The following is a 26,210-nucleotide window of genomic DNA, read 5'->3' on the forward strand; positions in this document are numbered from 1 at the left end:
TTTTAACAATATGAATAAAAGAGAAGCAGAATAGTCTAGTGTTTCATATTCTGAGGTTTCTAGCATTACAATGTATGATGGAGTTACATCTTACATAGGGATTAAATCTGACAGTTACTGTATAAGCAATAACATCTCAGAAAGTCCAAAAGGCCCCCTAATTGCCAATAAACCAACACTGAACATCTATTAATCCAAACTGCCAGTTTTTCCTTGAGAACTGTAACAGATCACTGCCTCTTCGGCAGAGCACCAACTAAGGTACTTTTCTTGCGATTAGGGATAACATTTGCATGAAAAAGTATGTATCTTTAAATATCTGAATCATACTGAGCAGGGCATGATGGTCATCCTAAGAGGCATACAGGAACAGAAAAGAGCAGATTTAAGTTTCCCATATCACACCCCACAACATAAAATACTATGTGGAATGGCAAGTGGAATCACTGGCACAGTTTAAATTAGTGTCCTCTTGCTTTTCTTTTTTCTTTTCTTTCTTTCTTTTTTTTCCTTTTCAGTCCAAATACCTGAATTTGTGTAAGTTAAATGTGAGTATGTTATAACTTTAATCATTTAGGTTAAAAACATTCTTGAGAATTTAGTATGACTCAATGTGGTATAATGTAAAAAATTTTTAAATATATATATCTTAAGTTAGAAAACCTGTTGAAGTACAAGCGCTATGCTTTACTAGATCACTATGCAATCCTATACAAATTACCTAACTTTTCTAAGCCTCAGTCTTCTCATTTACAAAATGTAATTCCCTTCACAGAGATGTAATTAGCATTAAATTAGATAATACATGAAAAACATTATATACATGTTTTGCATATATGCAATACAAAGACACACGTGGTTACAAATGACAACATATATTTTTGAAATTATAAAACATTATAATTTGCATTCTTCTGGTTTGGAAGTTATATGACATGATCCTCTTTTCCTGGCAATAAAAAATACAGGCTCCAGAGGATAAATAATAAACCATAATTAATATGGTTCTGGTAGCCACAAAACAAACAATTTAACTTTAAGAAAAGCAGTTTTCTAAACCAAAAAAACAACTACTGATGTTCTTATAATGTAATAATGCCTTCTTACCTGAAGAAACTTCTTCACATCAGCAATAATTTCTCTGAAGACAAACTGGTCTTTCTGAACCTCAAACCACCCCAATTTAGTAATTTTAGCAATGACTTGAATTAGAGCTTGGATGACAAAGGGAGCCAGCTTGGGTTGTGATGCCACATAATTAAGAATGTAGTTTCCTGTAAAAAAATATTGTGATCATTTGGACTATTCAGTAACTTAATGCGAATAATGTAAAAACAGGTAGTGATGACAACACATTCTTTGACAAAAAGTTAATCCCTTTCTCCAAGATATGTACTTATTTATATAGTCAGTTCTCCTATAAGGGTTATTTGGAAAAAGCAAATGTGTTCCAATTCAATTGATATATTAGGGGATAATATGAGTATAATGCGAATGTCACTTTCATTTTTGCATAATTTCATTCAGAAAGAAACACTAGGTGAATAACGAAAACGGCAACCAAGCCAAACGAACCAAGCCATACTCAAAATGCACGTATCTACTAGCTATCTCAGTTCATCTCATGTGTTATCAGACTCATCTCTTTTGGTGTTACAATTTCCATTCTATTTCAGATCACCTTCCTTCTACCTTCATAGTAACTCACAAATTTCAACACTTCAATGAGTTATTTGTTGAAGTGGGCCCCCTTCCACAAACTTCAGGTCTTCTTCAAGATAAAATGCTGTATTTATTCTATTTAGTATTTCTTAACCATTTAACATGTGTAAAACTCTACTATGTCTTTTATTAGATTTCTATCCTTTTTTTAATGTGTCATTGACAAAATGTTTCAATTTTATTTCCATAATCCCATTTCTCCAATAAGCCCTGTGGTTTTACTACATATCACTGCACAGCATAGTCACTTTTAGGAATACATATGTCATGTTATAGCAAAACTGACTACACACTATCTGGCTGTTTACACATGATCTTAGCCAAAAGGCCGAGAAGCGATATCTGGCTGTTTAAGTGGCAGAAAAGAATACAAATAATATAATGTGATAAAATAAGTACATAAGTTAAAGAAAGTACGAACAGAAGAGTAAAGCCTGGAATAAAGTTAATATACCCAAATCATTAAAAGTGGGTAGCAAATTCAGCTATGAGCTTCCTAATGGAGGAGTGATTGAGGTTACAAATGGGCCACAAAAGTCTATCAGAAAAACAGAAGAAAAAAAATTTTTAAAGGGAGAAGATTCCATTTCTACTTTGGCCCCAAGGGCCAGCATACCATTTGGGAAAAGAGTGAAGAAAAAGTCAATATTAATACTTCACTATTTAACTAAAAATAGCTTTAATGGAAACAACCCCAAAATCCAAGAACACTTTCAACAGCTGTTCTTGACAACTGTAATGAGAACCTTGATATAAAAAAGAAAAGTTCTCACGACTAGCACATTTCAACCTTAATTTTTATTAACATTAAAAATACACAGTTATACAAATAAAAACACTATTAAAAGAGATTTTCCTAGCATTAAGATAAATCTGAAAGAGGTTTCTGCTATGGATTAAAGTAATATGGTTCTCTTAAGCTTCATTACATGTAATCTTTTATTTCAATAACAAAACTTATGAAAATGACACTGCCTCCTAAACATAAAAGAAAATCTGGTTTATTTACTTCTATTATTTTTATTTTTAGTACCTTGAAATATTTTAAACTGGAGGGAATGTGAGAAATCTATATGTAGGTAGTGGTAACCACTGGGAGGGTAATCTCAAAAATAATAAAACAACAAAACAGGAGACAAACCAAGTTTCACATTTAAGCTAGGTACCTGAAGTACACCTTCCCAAACTCCTTGAGCAAAGATACTAGCTAATAAGTTTATTATCTAAGGCAAAAATTTTTAATAGACTGTATTTCTGTTACTTTAGTTGAACGTTTTACATAAAATATTCTCACGTTATGCTTATTACATGACCTATAATAGTGTTCCAGTTTAATAAGCAAGAGCCAATGATAACAATCAAGTAAAACAACTGCAATCTAATCATCACCAGCCCAAGATAATAGGGAAAAGCCATACCAAGAAGAAAATGAAATGTTCAGAAAGACACATGGGAGAATGAAATAAACAGCTAGAAAAATTCCCCAACAAAAGTTAACAGAAACTTGGAACGCTATGCACTAGAGGCTCTTTGAGTGTCAAATGCATATATGATAACAACAATATTTAGCATTTATGAAACAAGTTAGAAATTACAAGTGCTTCCCAGAAAAAAAGCTTTATGTAGCTCTCACAGCAATGTGAAGATATTGCTATTATATTACTATAATTCTGTTTCCTAGGTAAAAAAATATGAAGGTCAAAGAGGTGAAACAACTTGTCACAGTGGCCAAATTGGGACTCTGAGTCAGGTTGTTTTGGTTTGAGTTTGTTTGTTTCCTGCTTTCAAATACTGGTCAAACCATATATTTTAGTAATAATTAGTAATTCAAAAACTCTAAGTCAAAACTGGTAGATAGTCTTTTGGAGCTTACTACCATTAGACTGAAACTTTAGGTATTACACATTATAGAAATTTAATATGAAATATTTTTGACTGATTAATTGAAGTCAAGTAAAAAAATATGCCACAAAGTCTATCAGAAAACATACAAAAAGAATATAAAAGAAAGGGGAAAGACTCAATCTCTACTTTGGTCCCAAAGGCTAGCATGTTATTCAGGAAAAAAATGAAGAGAAGGTAAATACCTCAACATTTAACTACAAATGCTTTGATGGAAACAATTCCAAATGCTGTGAACACAAAAATTTGAGCTATAATCTATGCCTTGAGAGCTAGCTTATAAAATATTTGGAGAGACAGACAAAAAGAAACTACCACAAGAAGATCAATGTAAGACTTATGAGGTGAAGATGTGGAGAAACTGCAATGTTCACACATTGCTGCTGAGAACGCAAAATGGTATAGGCACTTTGAAACATAGTTGGACAGTTTTTTTTAAAGTTAAGCATAAACTTACCTATGACCCAGCAATTTCACTCCTAGGTATCTACTCAAGAGAAATGAAAACGTATATCCACACAAAGACTTGTATGTCAATGTTCATGGTAGCATTATTCACAGTGGCCCAAAAGCAAAAACAACCCATATGTTCATCAGGTAGTGAATGGATAACAAAATGTCACACATCTATACAAGCGAATATTATTCTATAATAAAAAAAATGAAATACACATGCTACAACATGGATGAACCTCAACAACATTTTTTGAAGTGAAAGAAGTTAGATGTAAAAAAACTACACATGATATGATTTTATTTATATGAAATATCCTCAGAAGGTCGATCTATACAGGCAGAAAACATCTTAGAGGTTGGTGGTATGGGAGCAGGACTAACTGTAAATGAGCATGGGGAGTTTGGAAGGGATGATGGGAATGTTCACACAACTCTGTAAATTTACTAAAAATCAAAAATTGTACACTTAAAACAAGTTAACTTTATGGTATATAAATTATACCTCAATAAAGCTGTTTGAAGAGGGGAGTCAGCAAGGAAGGAAAGAGGGAGGGAGGGATGGAGTGAAGGACAGAGAAAGGGAAGGAGAATTGACTGATTTATATAGGTAATTAAACTTAAGCTACACTTTTATTTGAATAGAAGATTAAAAGGACAGCATTCCAGGCTAGAGAAACAACATAAGAAAAGGCACCAAGGCAGAAATAACATGGCATGAGGAAAATACCTTCTGGTACAAATAGGCTAGTACCAATGAGATATAAGGCTACAAGGATGGGACGATCCATCAATTACAAGCTCATGAAAGGACTTGAACACCAGGCTGAGGAAATGGTATTTAATTGATGAGCGATGGTAAGCCATCGTTAATTATACTAATATAGGTAGAAAACAGTGTGCTGGACACAGAGAACAGGCAACAGAGTTAATGTTGGGAAATAATGAAATATGTAGTCTGGGACCGTATCATGAAAGAATGAGAATTTTAGAGTTGATGTAATAAAGGCAATGTGACTTTGAGGCAATCTTCACATTTTCCATTTTAACTGACATACCAATTATTCTATTGACACATGTCAGACATTTCATAACATTCTAATCTACTTGCAGAAGCAAGAGTAGTAACTCAAACCCAAGAAACTCATAAAGGAAACACATCATTTGTTGCTTGAAATTGTGTGGTAGGTTTCTACTTTTCTCTTTTTTCCGAATTTCCTTTAATGAGTGTACCTTTTTTTTTTTAAGTATCCATTTAAAAAAGATAAGTGCAAGAGACAATCTGAATAGGCCCATATCTATTAAATTAACTGAGTCAATAATTAATAACCTTCCAAAACAGCAAGCACCAGGCCCAGATGGGTTCACTGATGAATTCTACCAAACATTTAAGAAAGAAATTCTACCAATTCTCTACAATCTCTTCCAGGAAAAAGAAGGAGAGGGAATTCCTCCTAACTCAATCTATGAGGTTGGCATTACCTTAACACCAAAACCAGACAAAAACATTACAAGAAAACTTGTAGTTGAGCCAATATCTCTCATCAATATAGAAACAAAAATCCTCAACAAATTATTAGCAAAGCAAATCCAACAATGTATAAAAAGAGTTATATACCACAACCAAGTGGCATTTATCCCAGGTATGCAAGCATTGTTCAACATTTTAAAATCAATTAATGCAGCCCATCACATCAATAGGCTAAAGAAGAAAAATCACATGATCATAATAGATACAAAAAAAGGATTTCAAAAATTCCAACTGCCATTCATGATAAAAACTCTCAACAAACCAGGAACAGAGGGGAACTTCCTCAACTTCATAAAGAACATCTACAAAAAACCACAGCTGATGAATAAAATCAAAGAAATTAATAAATGTAGAGATATTCCATGTTCGTGGACAGGAAGACTCAATGTTGTCGAGATGTCAGTTCTTCCAGAACTGATCTATAGATTCGATGCAATCCCAATCAAAATCCCAGAAAGTTATTTTTTTTTTTGGATATTGACAAATTGATTCTAAAGTTTATATAGAGAGGCAAAAGACCCAGAATAGCCCACACAATACTAAAGGAGAAGGACAAAGTTGGAGGTCTGACACTACCTAACTTTAATTTTTATAAAACTATAATAATCAAGACAGTGTGGTACTGGTGAAGGACAAATAGATCAATGGAACAGAATAGAGAACCCAGAAAGAGACTCCCATAAATACAGTCAACTGATCTTTGAAAAAGGAGCAAAGCTAATAAAACGGAGTAAAGACAGTCTTTTCAACAAATGGTGGCAGAACTGGACCTCCACATGCAAAAAAATGAATCTAAACACAGAACTTACACACTTCACAAAAATTAATTCAAAATGATCACAGCTGTAAATTTAAAATGCAAAACTATAAAAACTCCTAAAAGATAACAGGAATAAAATCTAGATGACCTTGGGTTTGGTGATGATTTTTTACAAACAACAACAAAGGCACAATCCATGAAAGAAATACTTGATAAGGTGGACTTATTTACAATTAAAAGCTTCTGCCCAAGAGAATGAGAAGACAAGCCACAAACTGGGAGAAAATCTTTGCAAAAGACCTATCTGATAAAGGACCATTTACTAAAATATACAGAGAATAAGAAAACAACAACCTGATTTAAAAATAAGCAAAAGACCTAAACAGTCACCCCATTAGAGAAAATATACAGACAACAAATAAGCATATGAAAAGATGTTCGACATCATATGTCATTAGGAAACTGTAAATTAAAAAACAGTAGGATGGATTCTACTACACACCTATAAGAATGGTCAAAATCCAAAACACTGAAAACACCAAGTGCTAGCAAGGATGTGGAAGAATAGGAATTCTCATTCATTGCTGATGGGAATGCAAAACTGGTACAGCCCCTTTGGAAGGCAGTTTGGTGATTTCTTACAAATCTAAACATACTCTTACCATACAATCCAGCAATCACTCTCCTTGGTATTTACCCAAATGAAGTGAGAACTTATGTCCACACAAAAAACCTGCTTTATAGCAGCTTTATTCGTAATTGCCAAAACTTGGAAGCAATGAAGGTGTGTACTTCAAAAGGTGAACAGATAAACTGTGGTACATCCAGACAACGGCACGTCAGTCAAGATTAAAAAGAAATGATCGGGCTTCCCTGGTGGCGCAGTGGTTAAGAATCTGCCTGCCAATGCAGGGGACACTGGTTCGAGCCCTAGCCCGGGAAGATCCCACATGCCGCGAACAACTAAGTCTGTGGGCCACAACTACTGAGCCTGTGCTCCGCCATAAGAGGAGCCACCGCGATGAGAAGCCTGTGCACTGCAGCAAAGAGTAGCCGCCGCTCACCGCAAAGTAGAGAAAAGCCCGGGTGCAGCAACAAAGACCCAGTGCAGCCAAAAATAAAATAAATAAAATAAATAAATTTTTTTAAAAAAAGAAAGAAAAGAAATGATCTACCAAGCCATGATAAAACATGGAGAACCTTAAATGCATATTACTAAGTAAAAGAAGCCAATCTGAAAAGGCTACACACTGTATAATTTCAACTACATGCATTCTGGAAAAGGCAAAACTATGGAAACAGTAAAAAAGATCAGTGGTCGCCAGGAGTTAGAGGGGAGGGAGGGATGCATAGTTGGAACACAGTGGCTTTTTAGGGCAGTGAAACTATTCTGTATAATACTATAACGGGGGATATGTGTCATTTATACATTTATCCAAACCCACGGAATGCACAACACCAAGAGTGAACTCTAATATAAACTACGGACTTTGGGTGATGATGATGTGTCAATGTAGGTTAATCAACTGTTACAAATGTGCCCACTCTGGTGCAGTATGCTAATACTGGGGAAGGCTATGCATGTGCGGGGCCAGGGGGTATATGGGAATTCTCTGTACTTGTTGCTCAATTTTGCCGTGAACCTAAAAGTGCTCTAAAAAAATAAGTCTACCTAAAAGATGTGTGTTTATGTGTATAAAAGTCAAACAAACAAAATCACAATGTTTTATGACAGGTTTTTAATGTTTGAACCCTTATTTTTTAAACTGTAAATTTCTCTTTTGCTTTCTTAAGCACACAAGTCCATGAGCACATGGATAAATTCTCCTCTAGGTTTTCTTCAGCCTGGTAGGTTTTTTTTTTTTTGGTAGATGTTCTTTATCAAGTTGAAGGAGTTCCCCTCGGTTATTAGGTACTTAAGAGAAATATCAGTCAAACATATGAGGCAAATGACAAATCATTGTGGGATGTGACCATTCAAAAACTGAGCTTAAAGAACCATCATATATAATACTACACTTTAACTTTTCTGTTACACAAATATGAATCATGTAAACCTTGAGGCTGGAGAGCAGAAATGAGTCAACAGTCTATTATGAACAAAGATAATAAAAAAATTCCCATACCTCAACTATCAGAGTTTTGTCCATATGAAAAACAAATTCACACACTTAAAATATGAAAATACATTACTTCTGAAAGCATATTGGTACTTTACAGAATCAATTTTCCAACTACACTAAGTTCCAAGCACTGTTCATCCATATGCACATTATTTTCCTAATAAGTAGGAATCTGCTTTTGATTTTATATGCATCCCATATGATTTTGATATAGGATCCTGAGAAATGCTGGAGAGTACACTTCTTTCCCATCATTTAGTTGTATATGATGTTAAGATAATCGCTAAGAGCATGGACTCCACAAAAATTGTGTAAGTTTGAATCACAGCTCTACTTCTTGCTAGATGTGTGATGATCTTGGGCACATTACAGATCCTATCAAATCTAATTTCCTCATTTATAAAATGAGGCTAACAATAGTGCCTATCTCAGAAGTTTGGTAGATAAAATGAGATAGTGCAAATCTTAGTAAATAGTATAGACAATAAAATGCTAGTTATTATTTATTATCAAATTAAACAAATGCTTTTCTGACAACACATTTTTGTATAACACATTGTTGTTTATCACTACATGTGTAAAGGAGACTTGACTACTCATCTTTAAAAATGACAATAAAATAACTTGCAAGCCTGTTAACAGTTTAGCATATTTAAAAGCAAAAATTATTTTTAAAGTGCAATATGATAAAAAGCATAATAAACCACTTACTGATATCTATTCTTTGTTCAATCGGCAAAGGACTGACTCGGCTAATAAGTTTTGAAAGACATGTTGCTGCAAGGAGTTGAGCATAGGATGTCTGTAAAGAAATATAAATTTTAATAGATTAATCAAAATACTATGATAAGGGAACTTCCCTGGTGGAAGAGTGGTTAAGAATCCGCCTGCTAATGCAGGGGACATGGGTTCGATCCCTGGTATGGGAAGATCCCACATGCTGCAGCGCAACTAAGTCCATGCGCCACAACTACTGAAGCCTGCACACCTAGAGCCCAAGCTCCGCAACACGAGAAGCCACCCAGCTTGCTGCAACTAGAGAAAGCCCGCGCGCAACAACGAAGACCCAATGCAGCCAAAAAAAAATACTATGATAGGAACTTTTCCTAAGCAATATTGGGAATTTTTCTGGTTTTCCAAACTGGCAGATTTACAAGGGATAAAATACACACACACACACACACACACACACACACACACAATCCCTCATAAGGGTGGGGTAGCTGAGGAAGGTATAGGTAGTCTTTTCAAATGGCAAGCAGTTGTTGGGCTACTGAAGCCCGTGCACCTAGAGCCCATCCTCCGCAAGAGGAAAAAAATGATTATGAGCAAGTTCAAATAAAATACACTTACCATGTCTACATAGTCCTGCATGTTCTGCCCTCTGATTATCTCTTCAAATTCATCTGGTTCCACTCTTTGCTATCCTCTGACCAAAACAGCCCTCTTTCAGTTCCTTTCAATGTCTTTCCCACCCTAACCTCCCCCCTCCTTCAGATCCATGCTGGTTGTATTCACTCTGGCCACCAACTGTCTTAACTTAATAGCATACTCAACCCTTCAAAATCTGATTCAGTTATTCACTCTACCCCTAGCAATCTCTTGTAAAGATAGCCCTATTTTTTTTTCTCTAGACCAGAGGTCAGCAAACTAAGGCCTGTGGACCAAATCCCGCCTGTTTTTGCAAGGCCCATGAGCTATGTATGGATTTTACTATTTTAAACAGTTGGGAAAAAAATAAAAATAATAATATTTTGTGACATGTGAAAAGTACATGAAATCCAAATTTCAGTGTCCATAAATAAAGTTTATTAGAACACAGCCACATGCATATAGTCTGCTTTCAGACTATGACAGCAGAATCAAATAGTTAAAACAGTATATGGCACTCACTGCCTCCTACTGCTGCTCAGTGCACTATAAACCGCAGTGATGTACTGATTAACTTCACAGCACAGAGTGCCATGAGTATCACCATGACATGACACGCACCTTTTATTATTACCAGTGCATGTCTGTTATGTCAAAACAAGAAAAGATAGAAAGGCACTTCAAATATCTAACTCTTAAGGCACAGTGGGATGTGGATCATTTTGTTACTGAATCATATAGCAAAGCAATGTGCTTTTTATGCAATTGTACTATAGCTGTCCTAAAAGAATACAACATATGTTGACCATATCATACCAAGCACTCATGTCAGTATTCCTAACTCACGGGTAATCAATAGTCAGAAAAAAGGAGAAAATTTAAGACAGAATATCTATAACAGTGAAATTTCTCCACAAAAAAATAAAGTGAGGCTACAACCAAAGTTAGGTTTTGAAATGGCTCATTTGTTAGCCAAGTAAGGAAAGCCACTTACCAAAAGAGTTAATTAAATCACCATTATTTTATTGCAGTAGCCAAAGTTACACATGCAGAGAACATAAACTTCAGACGACTAGACTTTCAGTGAGAAGAAGGCCCAGATAGTTGAAGATATTATTAGAGCAACATCAAAATTCAATTTCAAACCAGGCGAATGATTTGGAGGTTCTCCCTAGTTCTTGATGAGTTACCAATGTTACCAACATGCACTGCTCATACTGTTACCGACATTATCTGTTTATTCCAGAAGTCAATGCTAGTTTGAAGTGACTAAAGAATTAATCTCTATGAAGAGTCTGCATGCAATTACTGGTCAGAATATCTTGAAAAAAGCTGAGAAAATGCTAATTCTGTACAACCTGAAGTAGCTGCTAAAATGTGCCACAAGTGGTGGTAAAAAGAAAAAACTTAAGTGGACAAATTTACAAAGCTTGTAAAAATGTAAGAGACTAAAGGCCTGTGGTATTCATTTTATTATTCATCAGTAGGTACTTTGTAGTAAATATTTGAATCTATCATGTGTTAATGAATCAGTAGTGTTAACAGTGGACTTCAGGGACTTCCCTGGCAGTCCAGTGCTTAAGATTTCGCCTTCCAGGGACTTCCCTGGTGGTGCAGTGGTTATGAATCCACCTGCCAACGCAGGGGACAGGGTTCAAGCCCTGGTCCGGGAAAATACCACATGCCACGGAGCAACTAAGCCCATGCACCACAACTATTGAACCTGTGCTCTAGAGCCTGCAATCCACAACTACTGAGCCCACGTGCCACGACTACTGAAGCCCGCGCACCTAGAGCCCATGCTCTGCGAGAAGAGAAGCCACCGCAATGAGAAGTCCGCACACTGCAATGAAGAATAGCCCCCACTCGCCGCAACTAGAGAAAGCCTGTGCGCAGCAACGAAGACCCAATGCAGCCAAAACTAAATTAATTAATTAATTAAAAAAAAAAAAAAAGACTTCGCCCTCCAATGCAGGGGGTGCGGGTTTGATCCCTGGTGGGGGAGCTAAGATCCCACATGCCTTGTGGCCAAAAAACCAGAACATAAAACAGAAACAATATTGTAACAAATTCAATAAAGACTTTAAAAATGGTCCACATCAAAAAAAAAAAAAAATCTAAAAACAAAACAAAACAAAAAAACAGTGGACTTCAATTCACTTTCATGAATTCATCTTCAGTTCTGGAAATTTCTGTCAGAAATAGAAGCTGAAAATTCTGACTTGCCCTACTGCACAGTAGTTCTATAGCTTGGCAGTGGTAAAGTTTTACTGCAATTTTTTCTTGCTCAGGACTGAGACTGAAATTTTTCTGAATGAGAAGAACCAATTTTATCCACTATTGTTGAACATTAAATAGCTTTTGAAGTTAGTTTTTGCTTCAAACTTGATAATGTCTCTTAATGAATTCAACCTAAAGTTACAAAATTGTCTAAAAGGCAAACAGTGCTTAGTACTAATGTGAAACTTATAATGCAATAAAGTTACTCTAGTCACAACTAACATTGATTGAATCACAAGTAATATCAAGCTGCTTTATATATTTTCCACACAATCAAATATTAAAACAAGTAGCAAGATCTCTATTGCTGAGTATATTTTCTGAGCTCAAACTATGTTCCAGCAGCACTTTTTTCCAGACCTTGTTGCAAATGCAAAGGAAATTTCCATATTTCAAAATCCATTTAACTGAGCAATTGAGGAACCTCCACCTAACCTTCAATTGGAAGTGATTAATCTAGAATGTAATGACATCCTAGAAGACAAATATCAAGAGAAGTTTTAATAAAACACTATACATGCCTTCTAAGTGATGAATATGCTTAATTAAAATCATATGCTTATCAGCTGATATCAATATTTGGTAGTACCTATCTGTGTGAAGAGACATTTCCAAAGATGAAATTTGTAAAATCTCATTACAGGTCAGTATTAACATATGAACATTTGTAATCAATGCTAATGATAGGAAATACTAACTCTGAACCCCAGTTAAGCAAAATGTCATCCCCAAAAGAATAATTCCATTCTTTTCATCAGTAGACTTATACTACAAAAACACTGTACTCAATTATTGTATTTTAAAATTCATAAATAAAACTTTGTGGAAATTTGTTTTCTCTCTTCTAATAGGCATATTTATAAAACACCCTTGATTTTGCCTCTTGGCCCACAAAGTCTAAAATATTTACAATCTGGCCCTTTACAGAAAAAGTTTGCTAACCTCTGCTCTGTAGATCCTACAGTCTCCTACTGTAGTGCTTACCATATCATTCCATAGCTCTTTATTTATAGTGATACATCTATGCCTTCCCAACTAAACTATGAGTTACTTTAATGCTTGTAAATAAAGCAGGTAGGTAGTACAGTGCCTGGTTTTACATTTAAATACTTGCTAAATGATGTTGAATGAATGGCTATGAATCTCTAGGAGAGAGGCAGGCAAGAAGTAATCAGCATTCCTCTGAATCATTCCTTCACATTTCAAAGTTAATTACAATCTGCCTCTCCCACCTAGATTTTTAATTCCAACTTTCTAAAAATGTAACTTTTGCCACTGGTAGAAGACATAAAAAGGGGCCAAGAGGAATCAAGAATGTATTTTGATTCATGCCTATTTCCACCTCCTGGGCTCTTCCCTAAGTTTTCTTTCCAGGCTTTCCAATTCTTCAACAGTGAAATAAACTACAGTAAAAAGACATATGGTAATACCTATCAGTTAACCTACATTGCTAACCTACATGCATTCATTAACAATGACATATACCTACCGATCTTTCATTGTTAATTGCTGTTATCAAATACTTACTGTTCCTTGTTCTAATAAAAGTTGACACTTGCTGAGACATTCTGGGCTGTCAATAAGTTCCAGGAGTGCTTTCTCAGCCTCTATTCTTTGTGTAAGATCAGTCCCTATGTAGAGATGAGTACATAATACTTCCAATTCAGCCAAACTCTTAAGAAGAAAAAAAAAAAAAATTTAACATTTTACTTGAGTGAAAAAAAATAAGGTAAATATATTAATCATAGGAAACAAGGAATGCAAATACCATGCGTGTATTTGTCAAATCAATAAATGCTTATTGAGCTACAACTACTTACTAGGGGTCACAGTGGTGAACAAAAGAAAGGCAAACCTCCTACCTCTAAATTATTTAAATTGATAGTTCTGTGATGGAAAAGTAAGAGTACAGAAAGAGGAGGACTTGTCTAATCCAAGGGGATTAAAAAGGCTGGCCTAAAGTATATAGTAACATTTATGCTGACCTGAAAGGGTAAGCCATATGAAAAAGAGTAGACAGCAGTTCAGGCAAAGACACAGCATTTACCAGAGGCCAGAATAGAGCTTAATCGTTTCAAGGCATTAAAAGGTCAGTATGACTGGTAGACAGACAGCCAGGAGGAGATGCCAAAAGAAGCTAAAGAGATGGGTAAGGGGAATTATCATGTGCAAGTTGCAGACATTACGCCAATTTACATTCTTTTTCAGATTATAAGAACTTCAATGGTTCCATCTATATAAAAGAAAAGGTACAAATATACGCTGATGTGGGTCTTCAGAACTAATGACTCATAGTGCTGCAGGTAAACCACGGCATGATTCTCAGGAACTACGACTTGACCCCATGTTACTTATAGCAGTGTAATAACTAGCTATCATCTTGTAGGTTCCTATTTTACAGACATAAAGAATAATTCATTCTGGCTATCATCAGAAAGAACACAAATAACAAATGTTGGCAAGGATGTGGAGAAAAGGGAACTCTCATACACTGTTGGTGGGAATGTAAAGTGGTGCAGCCGCTGTGGAAAACAATATGGAGGTTCCTCAAAAAACTGAAAGAACTACCATATGACCCAGCAATTCCACTCCTGGGTATATATCCAAAAAAAAACAAAAAAACAAAAAAACACACCAAAAACACTAATTCAAAAAGATACATGTGCCCCAATGTTCACAGCAGCATTATTTACAACTGCCAAGATATGGAAGAAACCTAAGTGTCCATCAACAGATGAATGGATCAAGAAGGTGGTGTATATATATATATATATATATATATATATATATATATATATACACAATGGAATATCCCTCAACCATAAAAAAGAATGAAATTTTGCCACTTGCAGTAATATGGATGGACTTGGAGGGCATTACGCTAAGTGAAATAAGTCATACAGAGAAAGACAAATACTGTATGATATCACTTATATGTGGAATCTAAAAATTACAACATACTAGTGAATATAACAAAAAAGAAACAGACTCACAGAAACAGAGAACAAAGCAGTGGTTACCTGTGAGAGGTAATATAGGGGTGGGGGAGTGGGAGGTACAAATTACTGGGTGTAAGATAGGCTACAATGATAAGTTGTACAACACAGGGAATATAGTCAATATTTTATAATAACTATAAGTAAAGGGTAATCTTTAAAATTGTATTAAAAATATATAGGGAGGACAAACAAGCCAATTTAAAAAATAAAAATAAATAAATCATTCTGTTTATAAATATAATCTAATCTGAAGATATAGGACACGTGGATAAAATCTGAAAGAAAAAATTCTAAATGAGTTCAGTATTCCTCTCAGCTTTAGAGAATTTTTGTTAAAGGTGGCTTACTAAAACTACTTCAGTTTGAACTTAGAGAATTATTCTTTGGAGGACAAAAAAAAAAACTGGCACAGATTTCAACGTCAGGTGGGCATACGAAGGTAATGGGATATTCATAAAGAAATACTATTTTTTATCCTTTCTGACCTGAATTTTTATGTGGCAGCCTTACAGCTACACTAATCTAAACATTCCGTCAAATGCATGTACCTTTGTCTAACAGGAATACATAAGAAACACTGAAATGAAACCTCCTCTAGATCCCATTATTCTTTTTACTTCTCTCTCCTTAGTTTCTTAATGGCATTTTCCACTTCTCTATCCAGCTCAGAGCCCAACATCTCAGACTAGGGAATTTTTTGCTAGAGTGAAAATAAAAGTACAAAAGAAAGGTTTCAAAAGGATAAATTAGGATAAAGGACGGCAAAAATGAACCACATTTTAAACATTTCCTCTACGTAGACTGGCCCAAGAAGCCCTCAGAGTGCTACTACATACTGTTCATCATATTAAAATGCATAGAAAATTTATGGTTCATGAATACATATGAATTCCCATATTTCCTCCAAGGGTAAGAAACACAAAAATGAAAAGAGCTACCTTTTTCCCTCTCATGACTCATGATCAACCTCAGAAACCTTTTCCTTCATCTAATAAATCTGAAGGGCTAAATTTTACAGCTGATAATACCCAGAATAATTTAAAGATAAACTGATCCTGCTGTCACGCATTCATCTAGGTCTACGAGTCTCTGAAGAAGTAGACTTTTTGAGTATAAAAAAGAACGAAGCCAGAAATACTGAGAAAACCTAACTGCTGAAAAACAAAAGGTCGGCTGCGAGGATTAAATGAGTTAGGGCCACATAACTTCTGGCACACTATACACACTACAAACGTTAGCTGTTTATTATTAGTATCACCTAATAAGAATATTGTAATAGGTGGAATTGTATCCTTCTAAAAGATATATCCAAGTCCTAACCACCAGTCCCTTCGAATTATTTTGAAATAGGGTCTTTGCAAATCCTGATCTAGGGATGAGATCATCCTGGATTTAGGGCAGGCCCTAAATCCAATGATTCACAAGAGAGAGGGACATTTGAGATGCAGAAACAAGAGAAAAAGTCATAAAATGGAGGCAAAGATTGGGGTGATGCATCTACAAGCCAATGGACCATGGACTGCAAACAGCTATCAGAAACTAGGGACAAAGCACAGAACAGTTTCTCCCTCAAGCCCTCTAAGAAGAGACCAACCCTGTCAGCACATTAATTTCAGACTCTGGCCTCTGTAAGTATAAAAGAATAAATTTTCTGGGACCTCCCTGGTGGTCCAGTAGTAAAGAATCCACCTTCCAATGGAGGGGACGCGGGTTTGATCCCTTGCCGGGGAACTAAGATCCCACAGGCTGCGGGTCAACTAAGCCCAAGAACCACAACTACACAGCCCACGCACCCTGGAGCCTGCACACCACAACTAGAGAGAGAAAACCTGCACGCCACAACTAGAGAGAAGCCTGCACGTTGCAATGAGATCCCGTATGCTGCAACTAAGGCCCGACGCAGCCCCCAAAAATAAAGAAAATAAATAATAAATAAAATAAAATAAAAATATAAAGCTAAAATAGCTTCTAAAAAAAAAAAGAATAAATTTTCGTTGTTTTAACCCACCCAGTTTGTGGTAATTTGTCACAAGAGCCCCAAGAAACTAACACAAACATTAATATTAATCAATTCAGTGGCACCTAAGTAAATCTATTTGGAAATATTCTGAAAAAGTTCTGGAATTTTGTCTTTTTTGCTATACTGATTTAGTGAACTCCAACAGAGAACAAGTCTGAAGTGTATTTAAAAAGTATTTGTTTACAACAATGTCCCAAATGCCTTTCAAATTATTAACCACCGAAAGGCAGTGAAAGATAAAAAGGTAAAGGTTTGAACTTTCTCTTAAGAAAGACTGAAACAAAGTGGAAAAAATTAAGCTATTCTTTCACTGTAAGGATAACAGTTAAATAAATGCCTAGCATACTATTGATAAATCTTTTTAGAGAAAAGGAAACATACATAAAGATCCTTACCCTGTGGAAAAGCATTATCTAAACATTTCAAGTAGTTAAACTTGTGATGACTGCTGAGTGACCAATCTTCTGATTAGCATTTGATTTTCCAGAAAATCTGTCTATAAAGAGAGACTATTTTTCATAGTGAACTGATAAACTGCATCTTAGTTTTATAAACTGATGTCTGAGAATATGGTTAACATAAGAATGCCTCAGAGAAATGATCCCTTCTCAACTTGTTGACAAACCGGGTTTGAGTTATTAAAGCTTCTACATGGCTTCATATCACCGTAAGAAGCCCATATAAATAAATAACAGGTAACACAGGTAGAATTGGATATCACCTAACTCCCATCGATAAACTATCAAACATAAACAGACAGCACCCAACTTCCATAGCCTAGGAGACAATGACATAATCCTGCCTACAGTCTTAATATCTTCCAAGTTATTCTGGACTCATTTCTGCACTTTGCACTTGACATACAATTAACCAGTAAGTGATGTGACTTCTTTCTACACAGTAATTCCCACCATGTATCTAACGACAGGTAAATGCCTAGTAAAAGAAGCAAGACAAAAAGAGTTTATATTGTATGGTTCTATAGTGGAAGAAAGCAGATCAGCGGTTTCAGGCTGGGGAGGGAGGAGAGAGTGGGAGAAAAGGACAGGGAAGCAGCAAGGGGGGATTACAAAGGAGCATAAGGAAACTTTGGGGGGGTGATAGATATGGTCATTATCTTGATTTCCGAGATGGTTTCACAGTTAACATACTTACGTCAAAATTCATCCAAAAGGACATTTTAAGTATGTGCAGTTTACTATTTGTCAATTATACCTCAAGAAAGCTGGAAAAAAACGAAGGTTTTTTGTCCTAGGGAAAAATGTCCCCTAATAATAAAACAATAAATCGATGAACCACAAAAAAATCCCTGCTCAATTAAATTTAAACTCCTTTCAATTACTCTTCTCTGTATCTTTCCTGCCTTCTGGAATTAAGCTTCTTGACTACCATTAATAGAAAGTGCCTTTATCTTAAAGTTACTCATTTTCCATAAACTCTTTGTTTTTTCCTCCCTTTACTACCTTTTCCCGAGCATACCTGAGGGCTTATTTCTGGGCCTCTTAGAACTCCTTCTTCTACAATGAATTGGATCATATTTGTTTTAGTGCTTTAAAGGTTTACAAAAGTATTTCCATCTTCTATTTTTTAAACCAATTCTAAAAAGTAGACTCCTGTAAAGTACATGTTTTTAGCACACCCATTTTACAGACAAAAAAAAGAACTGAGGCTGAGAGATCAAATACATACATATACACACATATATATATCTACACACACACACACGCACACACACACACACACACACACACACGTTGCTCAAGATATAAGTAAATGGTCAATTCTGAGCCACATACAAATCTGTGGGCCCCAAGCACATGTTGTCTCCTCAGCACCTTGCCATCTTACCACCCTTGACTTTAGTCATCATGTACCTGCAGGTGATGTCCTAGTCCACACTTTCAACTCTCTATTCACCACCTTTATATTTATCTACAAACTTCTTCTTGGAAATCAAGAAAGATGTTGAAAACAGCCCCAAAATGTCAGGAACTGAATTGAACATATTTCCCACAGATTTTCACATCAACTGTTCCTTTGTTTTCAGTGGTTTTGGAGGTGTAGACCAGAATCTAGACTTACAATCTTGATGTTATCTTTTACTTTTCCTTCTCCTTAGTCCCTCCTATATAGTTAAGAGTTTGGCCTTGCCCAAAGAAAAAGTCTGGTCTTCGCCCTCAGATTCTGGGAGGTAATCTACGTCTAAGATAGGAATGTTTTTGTTCAGGGCGGGGGCGGGGGGGGTGGGTGTGTGTGTGTGTGTAGCGGAGGTAATCTACGTCTAAGATAGGAATGTTTTTGTGCAGGGCGGGGGGGGGGGGTGTGGGTGTGTGTGTGTGTGTGTGTGTGTGTGTGTGTAGCAGACCACACCCCATAGTCGTAAATTGGTGGCTGACCATCCCAAAGGCCAACCCTGTGTTTTAGGGTGGGGACTTTAGATTGCTCAGTATCATCTGACCTAAAGACTGAGCTCAATCATGTGGCAACCAACCAGTCAATCAATGACTACATAAAGAAGCTCCAATAAAAACTCCAAAACTCAAAGCTCAGGTGCACCTCCCTGGTTTGCAATACTTGGTGCTTACTGCCACACATATATGCTGGGAGAGTAACATGTCCTGAGGACAACAAAAGCTTTGTTTGAGAACCTTCCCAGATTCTGCCTTATGTATCTCTTCTTTAATCAATTTTAATCTGCATACTTTCCTGATAATAAACTGAGTAGGACAGCTTTCAGTGAATTCTGTGAGTTCTTCTGTTAAACTATCAAACCTGAGAGTGGTACTGGGAAACCCCCAAATATGCAGGTGGTGTCAGAAGTGAGAACAGTCTTGCAAACTGTGCCCTCAAACCTCGCAGTTTGGCTAATTCCAGGTACCTACCTAATTTATCACAAAATCCTACCAATTCTTTTAAAATAAAGACTCAGACTCAACACCTCTACATGATATTCATAGACAGTAGATCAATAAAAGAGTATTTTCCAACTGTGGCCTACAGTGCCCAGGATTTCTTTAGGGGCTTCTTTGGGAATCAGAGTGGAAGCTTTGGAATCTGTCCAATTACTTATTAAGTGACCTCCAGCAAATTATTTAAATTTTCTAAACCTCACTTTTGAAACTGCAGGTAGTAATATCCACCACGTAAAATAATTGTGAAGATTCCATCTAAAATAATTGTAAAGATTAAGACAGAAAAGACGAGAGAAAGCTTAATCCACCTCCTGGCACACAGCAGATCTACACAAATTGTAAATAATCTCTTCAGTTAATTATAAAACACCACATTGGTCTTTTGTCTATAGTTTCTCCCATTCAACTCCATACAGGATGATCTTTTCCAAACCCCTTTCTCATCATGTTACCATCGTATTCAACTATAATAGTTCACAATCACATCTAGATCATATCAGGTATGCCTGATCATATCAGAATGCCTGGCTGGCTATTAAGCATGACTATAGTCCCAGGTTCTGGAATAATCCTGAAAGCTAAAAAGATCGACCAACTGCATCTCCTAAATTTTTCCTAATGTTATCTCTTGATTCTCATCAAGGTCCTTCTGTTAAATCTTAAGTGCCTACCTCCTACTTGGTCCCAGAAATACCTTTCCTCACTCTGTCCCCTATCCTCTAATCTGGACTGTCTCCTCTCAGATAATCCAGATCCATTTCTTCATTTGGGACAGAGTACCCTAACCCACAGCTTCCTAACCAGAATACATGTGCCTTGAATGGTTATAGTATGTCAGGGACATTGATCCCCTTGTCCTCCAGTCAGGCTTTTGGTTATGAGCAGTTTATGTCAATGAACCACACAATTACCATTTTTTATGTATGCCATGATGTGAAAAAGACTGTGAAGCAGTGACCTAACTTCCCCTTACATAAATTCACTTATTTACTTATCAAAATGGCATAATTTTTCACTAACTTCCCTGCTGGGTAGATGACAGTAAGATATTGGTAGGAAAGAATGTGGAAACATGAGTTATTAAGACTACTCTAATTCTGTAGCCTTGGGCAAGTCACAATTGTTCTAAGACTCAGTGTCTTCAGGGATAAAATGTATATATGCACATAAGTAGGGGGATTGGCTCCAGGACACCCTGCAGATACCAAAACCCAAAGATGTTCATTTACCTTATATAAAATGGCATAGTATTTGCCTATAACCTCTATACATCTTCTCAAATACTTTAAATCATTTCTAGATTACTTATAATACCTAATACAATGTAAATGCTATGTAAATAATTGTAAATTCAATGTAAATGCTATGCAAATAGTTGTCACGTGTGCAGTAAATGGAAGTTTTTTGGAGCTTTCTGGAATTTTGAGAGTATTTTCAATCTACAATTGGTTGAATCCACAGATGCAAAACTCAGGGATACAGAAAGCCGACTGTATATGCGCACCTCTCAAGCTAGCTGTGGGGCTGAACATCTATAACAAGCATGTGAAAATTCAAAATGCTAGGTACCAGTTATCATTAGCAATAAAGGCTCCTTGAGTTAACTGGGTAACAATATGATCCATATGCTGAAAACAATTCAAACTGAGAAGGTTCAGAGCTTAATTCTGGCCCCCCAAATCATCAGGTCTTTTGTTTGTTCAACTCCACTTTTAAGCTTCCCAGAACTGCTGTGAAATACATTCCTAGGAAACCAATTTGGGTAATTTTGGCATTAGCAGCTAATTTTTCCACCACTAAGTATGAAGAAATCTTCCAGACTGGGTAATTTACTATTATGCTTCATCTTTCCAAGTCTGAAACTGTTCCAAACTTCCACCATAGTTTTTTTTTTTTGGCTGCGCTGGGTCTTTGATGCGGTGCATGGGCTTAGTTGCATGTGGGATCTTCGTTCCCTAACCAGGGATCAAACCCACATCCCCTACATTGGTAGCCAGATTCTTAACCACTGGACCGCCAGGGAAGTCCCCAAAACTTCCACCACAGTTTTTAATTGCCCTCAAGATTTACACCTGAATTATGAACATCTGTTTACCTATTTACAATCCCAAAGTCCTTCCTGTGAAATTCCTCCTGTGAAGATTTCCAAAGGGCATATTTACTAAAGTGGTAATAAGTAACATTATTTTGACCTGGAGACGCTTAGAAATGGCAAGGAGTCAAAAGGTAATGTGTCAGGCTTACTACCTCCTGAGCTGTCAATTACCTGATAGGAGAGTGGCTGATTGAAAAGACCCTTTGGAAGAATCAATAATTAAGTAATGAGTCACTGTAGTCACAGGGGATCCAAAGAAATCTACAAAGGGTTGGGACACTTAGATACACTGTCAGCATATTATGAGACTGCCTACCTCTCCAAGGTCATCTCCTGCCTCCACAGGCTTCCCTGCTCCCTTCCCTTTTCTATGAACCTTAAGTTCCAGCCAAACCGAACTTCCTGCAGTGTGCCATGTTCTTCCACAATTCTTTGACTTGGCTCACACTGTCCTTTTGCCTCTATACCCTTCCCTTCCTCTTCGCCTGGCCAACTCCTACAATTCTTTCAGTATCCACTAGACTGCAAGTTTCCTGAGTGTACAAATCATAAAGTTTTGCTAGAACTATATCTTAAGGGCCTAGCAAAGTAGGAACTACAATACATTAGTAGATGAACAGAAGCTCAGAAAAGCTTGCCTGAGAAGCACAGCAGCTCTGCCTCACTCCTTCCCAACACACACACACACACACACACACACACACACACACACACACACGGCTGACTGCCCCTTTTCAATGTCCCATGATATCCTGTGATTAATTCTATCATACCATTTTTCACATGTACTATATAATTATCCGTGAATTCCGTGAGAGCAAGTATGGTAAGATGATGTAATCCTTTATCCCAGAACTTTGCACCGTGCTTGAGACACGGGGGGGGGCGGGGGAAGGCTCTATAAATGCTTGTTGTATGAATAACTGGATGCATATGCCAGAGTGCCCGAGAATACGTGAGCCTTCCTCCAGCCCGCGTCCCATCCAGACCATCTCTGCGCTCCTAGCGCGCGTCCTGCCCCCGTTTCCTCCTCCAATGAAGCTGCTGCAGAGCCCTCCTTCGCAACTCCCCATATACACAGCCCCTGTCCGCTCTGGCCAATTAAAGTCCAACTGCTGCGCCCTCCATCGGCGGACCCAGGCCCCCTTCTCGAGCTCCGTACGAACTGTGTGGAGGCAGACGATGGAACCGCGGCCCACGACGCGGCGGGAAGGCTGGTCCGGCCGGGCTCCCACCTGCTAGGGCGCCTCCGAAGCCTCCGTGCGCGCCGTGCGGCGGCACCAGGGAGAGCGGGCTCCCACGCGGCCGGTCCTCAGCATCCGTACCTCCCCCGAGGGGCGAGCTCCAGGCTGGCCCCTGCCCCTCCACCGTCAACCCCAAGCTCTGGCCGCCCCTTCTTCGGGCCCGGGCCCGGGGTGTGCAGCCCAAGCCAGTGCGTGGGTCCCTGGCCGGGGACGGGAGCTGGGGCTCCGAGGCACCGGCCCGCGACCCCGCGGCCTCCGCCACCGGCCTCGGCCCTCAGTCTCCAGACCCCAGCGTCCCGCCGGGTTCCCGGGGCGGCTGACCGGCGGAGCGAGAACCCGCGGCGCAAAGCGCACTGACCTGAAAGTGCAGCGCCATCTTCCCGGGGGGCGGCGCCAGTCGGCGCCCCGAGCACCCGAGGGGAGGGAGCGTAGGCGGGCGCCGCAGAAGCCCCAGCAGCCCGCTGGGTCCCTGCGCCACTCGCTAGCTCGCTCGTCGCCTCGGCCGAGCTGCCTTCGCGTTCGAAGCTCCGGACTGGGCGGGGCTGACGGGGAAGGACGGGGTGACGGAGGCGGCGCGCTCGGGGCCAGCCCGAGAGGGGCGGGGCCGGGGGCCAGGAATCTCAACCGCCACCGCCCCCATCACCCCTCCCCGTCCTCATGCTTCAACTTCCTCAGGTGAGTCGTGACTTCAGGCCTCCGGCCCTTGAGGCAACTACCACCACCCAACTGTCAGCCATGACCCCTGACCTTACATCTCCCACAGACTCTCTTGACCTCTAGCATAGTTATTGCCCACGCCTTCTAACTCCCCCATCTCCACATCTTTTCTTGTCCCCTAACACCCACTTGCCAATGACAGATCAGCCATAACCTTTGGCTGCTACATGCCAGCTGCTGTCCTTGATCCCTGACTCCCAGAATCCAGCTTTCATTTTTTTAAAAAACTTTATTTTGGTGAAAATTAAACTGACAGTATCTTCTACATATTGTTAAGTTATAAAATTCTAGTTCACTTCTTGTCTAGATTTCATTTAACATGAACTTATATTTTACACTGAATGATTCCATTGGAATGAGAATTTATTTGAGAAGTAGGCCAAAGTCACTCCTTTCTGAAAGGAGTTCCTCTTGAAGTTTGACATTTCCAGTTGGGGTCATTGTACTTTAGTGTGAAAAATTCCTTTAATACCTCTTATAGTTCATGTTTACTAGTGGCAGATTCTCTCAGCTTTTGTTAACGTGAAAACGTCTTTATTTCACTTACATTTTTAAAGGATAGTTTTGTTGGGTATAGAATTCTATTTTGGCTTTTTAATTTTTTTTTGAGCATTTAAAAAATGCCTTTCTCTTGATTTCTGGTTACCATTGTTTCTGTTCAGAAATTAGCCATCAGTCTGATTACTGCTCCTCTGAAGGTAGTATGTCTCCTTCTCCCACCCCTGGCTGCTTTAAAATTTTTCTCTTTCTTTTGGTCTTTAGCAGTTTGAGTGTGATATAACTCTGTGTGTGTGTGTGTGCTCCTGCTTGGGGTTCATAAAGCTTCTTAAATATGAGATCTGGTGGGTTTTTTTTATCAATGTCTGAAAATTCCCAGTCAGTATTTCTTTAAATACTGTTTCTGTCCCTTTCTCTCTCTCTTCTCCTTCTGAAACCCCAAGTACGTGTGTGTTAAACCTTTTAGAGTTTTCCATATGTCTCTTACACTCTTTTCTGTATATTTTGTCTTTTTTCCTTGTCATGCTTTAATCCACATATTTTTTATTGACCTTTCACCCAAGTCAGTAGAAACTCTATTCTGCTGTGTCTGAGCTGGTATACAACCCCTCTGTTGAATTCTTAATTTTAGTTATAATATTTTCAGTTGCAGAATTTTCATTTGACTCCTCCCTTTCCATTCTTTGAATAGATTCCAAGGCTCTGGTGAAATTCTTTATCATTCCTCTATTTTCTTGAACATTTTAATTATATTATGTAAAGACTGTGACACATAACTCCTATATCTGAATCAGCTGTGGGTCCTCCTGGCTTTTAGTATTTGGTCCTATTTTTTTCAAGTGTGCCTCAATAATTTCTTATTGAATGTCAGACAGTGTGGAAGAAAAACTGTAGAGGTTCTGGACGATATCAGCTTTCTCCAAAGAAGGTTTTTAAAAAAATTTTTATTGTAGTAGGCAGATAGAATACCAGAGGATCACTCCAATCCTATAAGACTTGGCTTTAGGCTTTTAAATTCAGGTTTATTTCCATTTTACCCTTATTCCTAGGTCATGGTCCTCAATAGATCTTACAACTAAAAGCCTGGGATGTTTACTAAGACACCTTCACCCTGTTGGCTTGAACTCTTAATCCCTGTCTCCCCATCACTGTGCAGCTGCTAAAATCTCTGTTTGACTCTTTAGATGCTGCTCTTCTGCTGAGTTTCTTAAAGTCTCTCCCTACAGGGATACATCTTAAGAATTGACTGATGATTTGAGGGAAATCTGTACACAGATTTTGGGGCTCACATCTCTGCGGTTTGCTCCTCTCTAGAATTTTGTCCCTAGAATCTCAGCTGCTTTTGTTCCCAGACTCCCTTGTCTGTTCCTGGCCTATTGAGATCGCTGCTATTTGGCTCTGGTACTCCTTGTGCCAACTGGAAAATGCTTTTGGGGTGGGAGGGGAAGAGATGGGAAAAGCTGAAGTAAATGTGGATCTTGCCCTTAGTGCTTTCATGCTCTCACATGCTCTCAAGGATTGAAGCCAATTAAGTCCTGCCTTTGTTGGTTGTTCTCTAGTACCTTCAAGCAGTTGTTAAATAT

The 26,210-nt window shown here is 37.9% G+C and overlaps 1 protein-coding gene across 2 annotated transcripts in view; it reads right to left on the reverse strand.

Moving 5' to 3' along the window:
* RANBP17 (RAN binding protein 17) overlaps positions 1-23,824 on the reverse strand; it is a 312,232-nt gene extending 288,408 nt beyond the window's left edge. For both annotated transcript variants that reach the window (XM_024753434.1, XM_024753433.1), the window contains exons 1-4: positions 23,771-23,824; positions 13,670-13,816; positions 9,203-9,293; positions 1,108-1,274 (exon numbers count right to left, since the gene is read on the reverse strand). In XM_024753434.1, the coding sequence (XP_024609202.1) occupies positions 1,108-1,274; positions 9,203-9,293; positions 13,670-13,816; positions 23,771-23,788 (423 nt within the window). In that variant the 5' untranslated portion in view covers positions 23,789-23,824. The remainder of the gene's footprint in view (positions 1-1,107; positions 1,275-9,202; positions 9,294-13,669; positions 13,817-23,770) is intronic.
* Between the last annotated feature and the right edge of the window lie 2,386 nt (positions 23,825-26,210).

Source organism: Neophocaena asiaeorientalis, unplaced genomic scaffold (genome assembly GCF_003031525.2).
Source record: "Neophocaena asiaeorientalis asiaeorientalis breed wild unplaced genomic scaffold, Neophocaena_asiaeorientalis_V1.1 scaffold268, whole genome shotgun sequence".
Classification (NCBI taxonomy): Eukaryota; Metazoa; Chordata; class Mammalia; order Artiodactyla; family Phocoenidae; genus Neophocaena; species Neophocaena asiaeorientalis.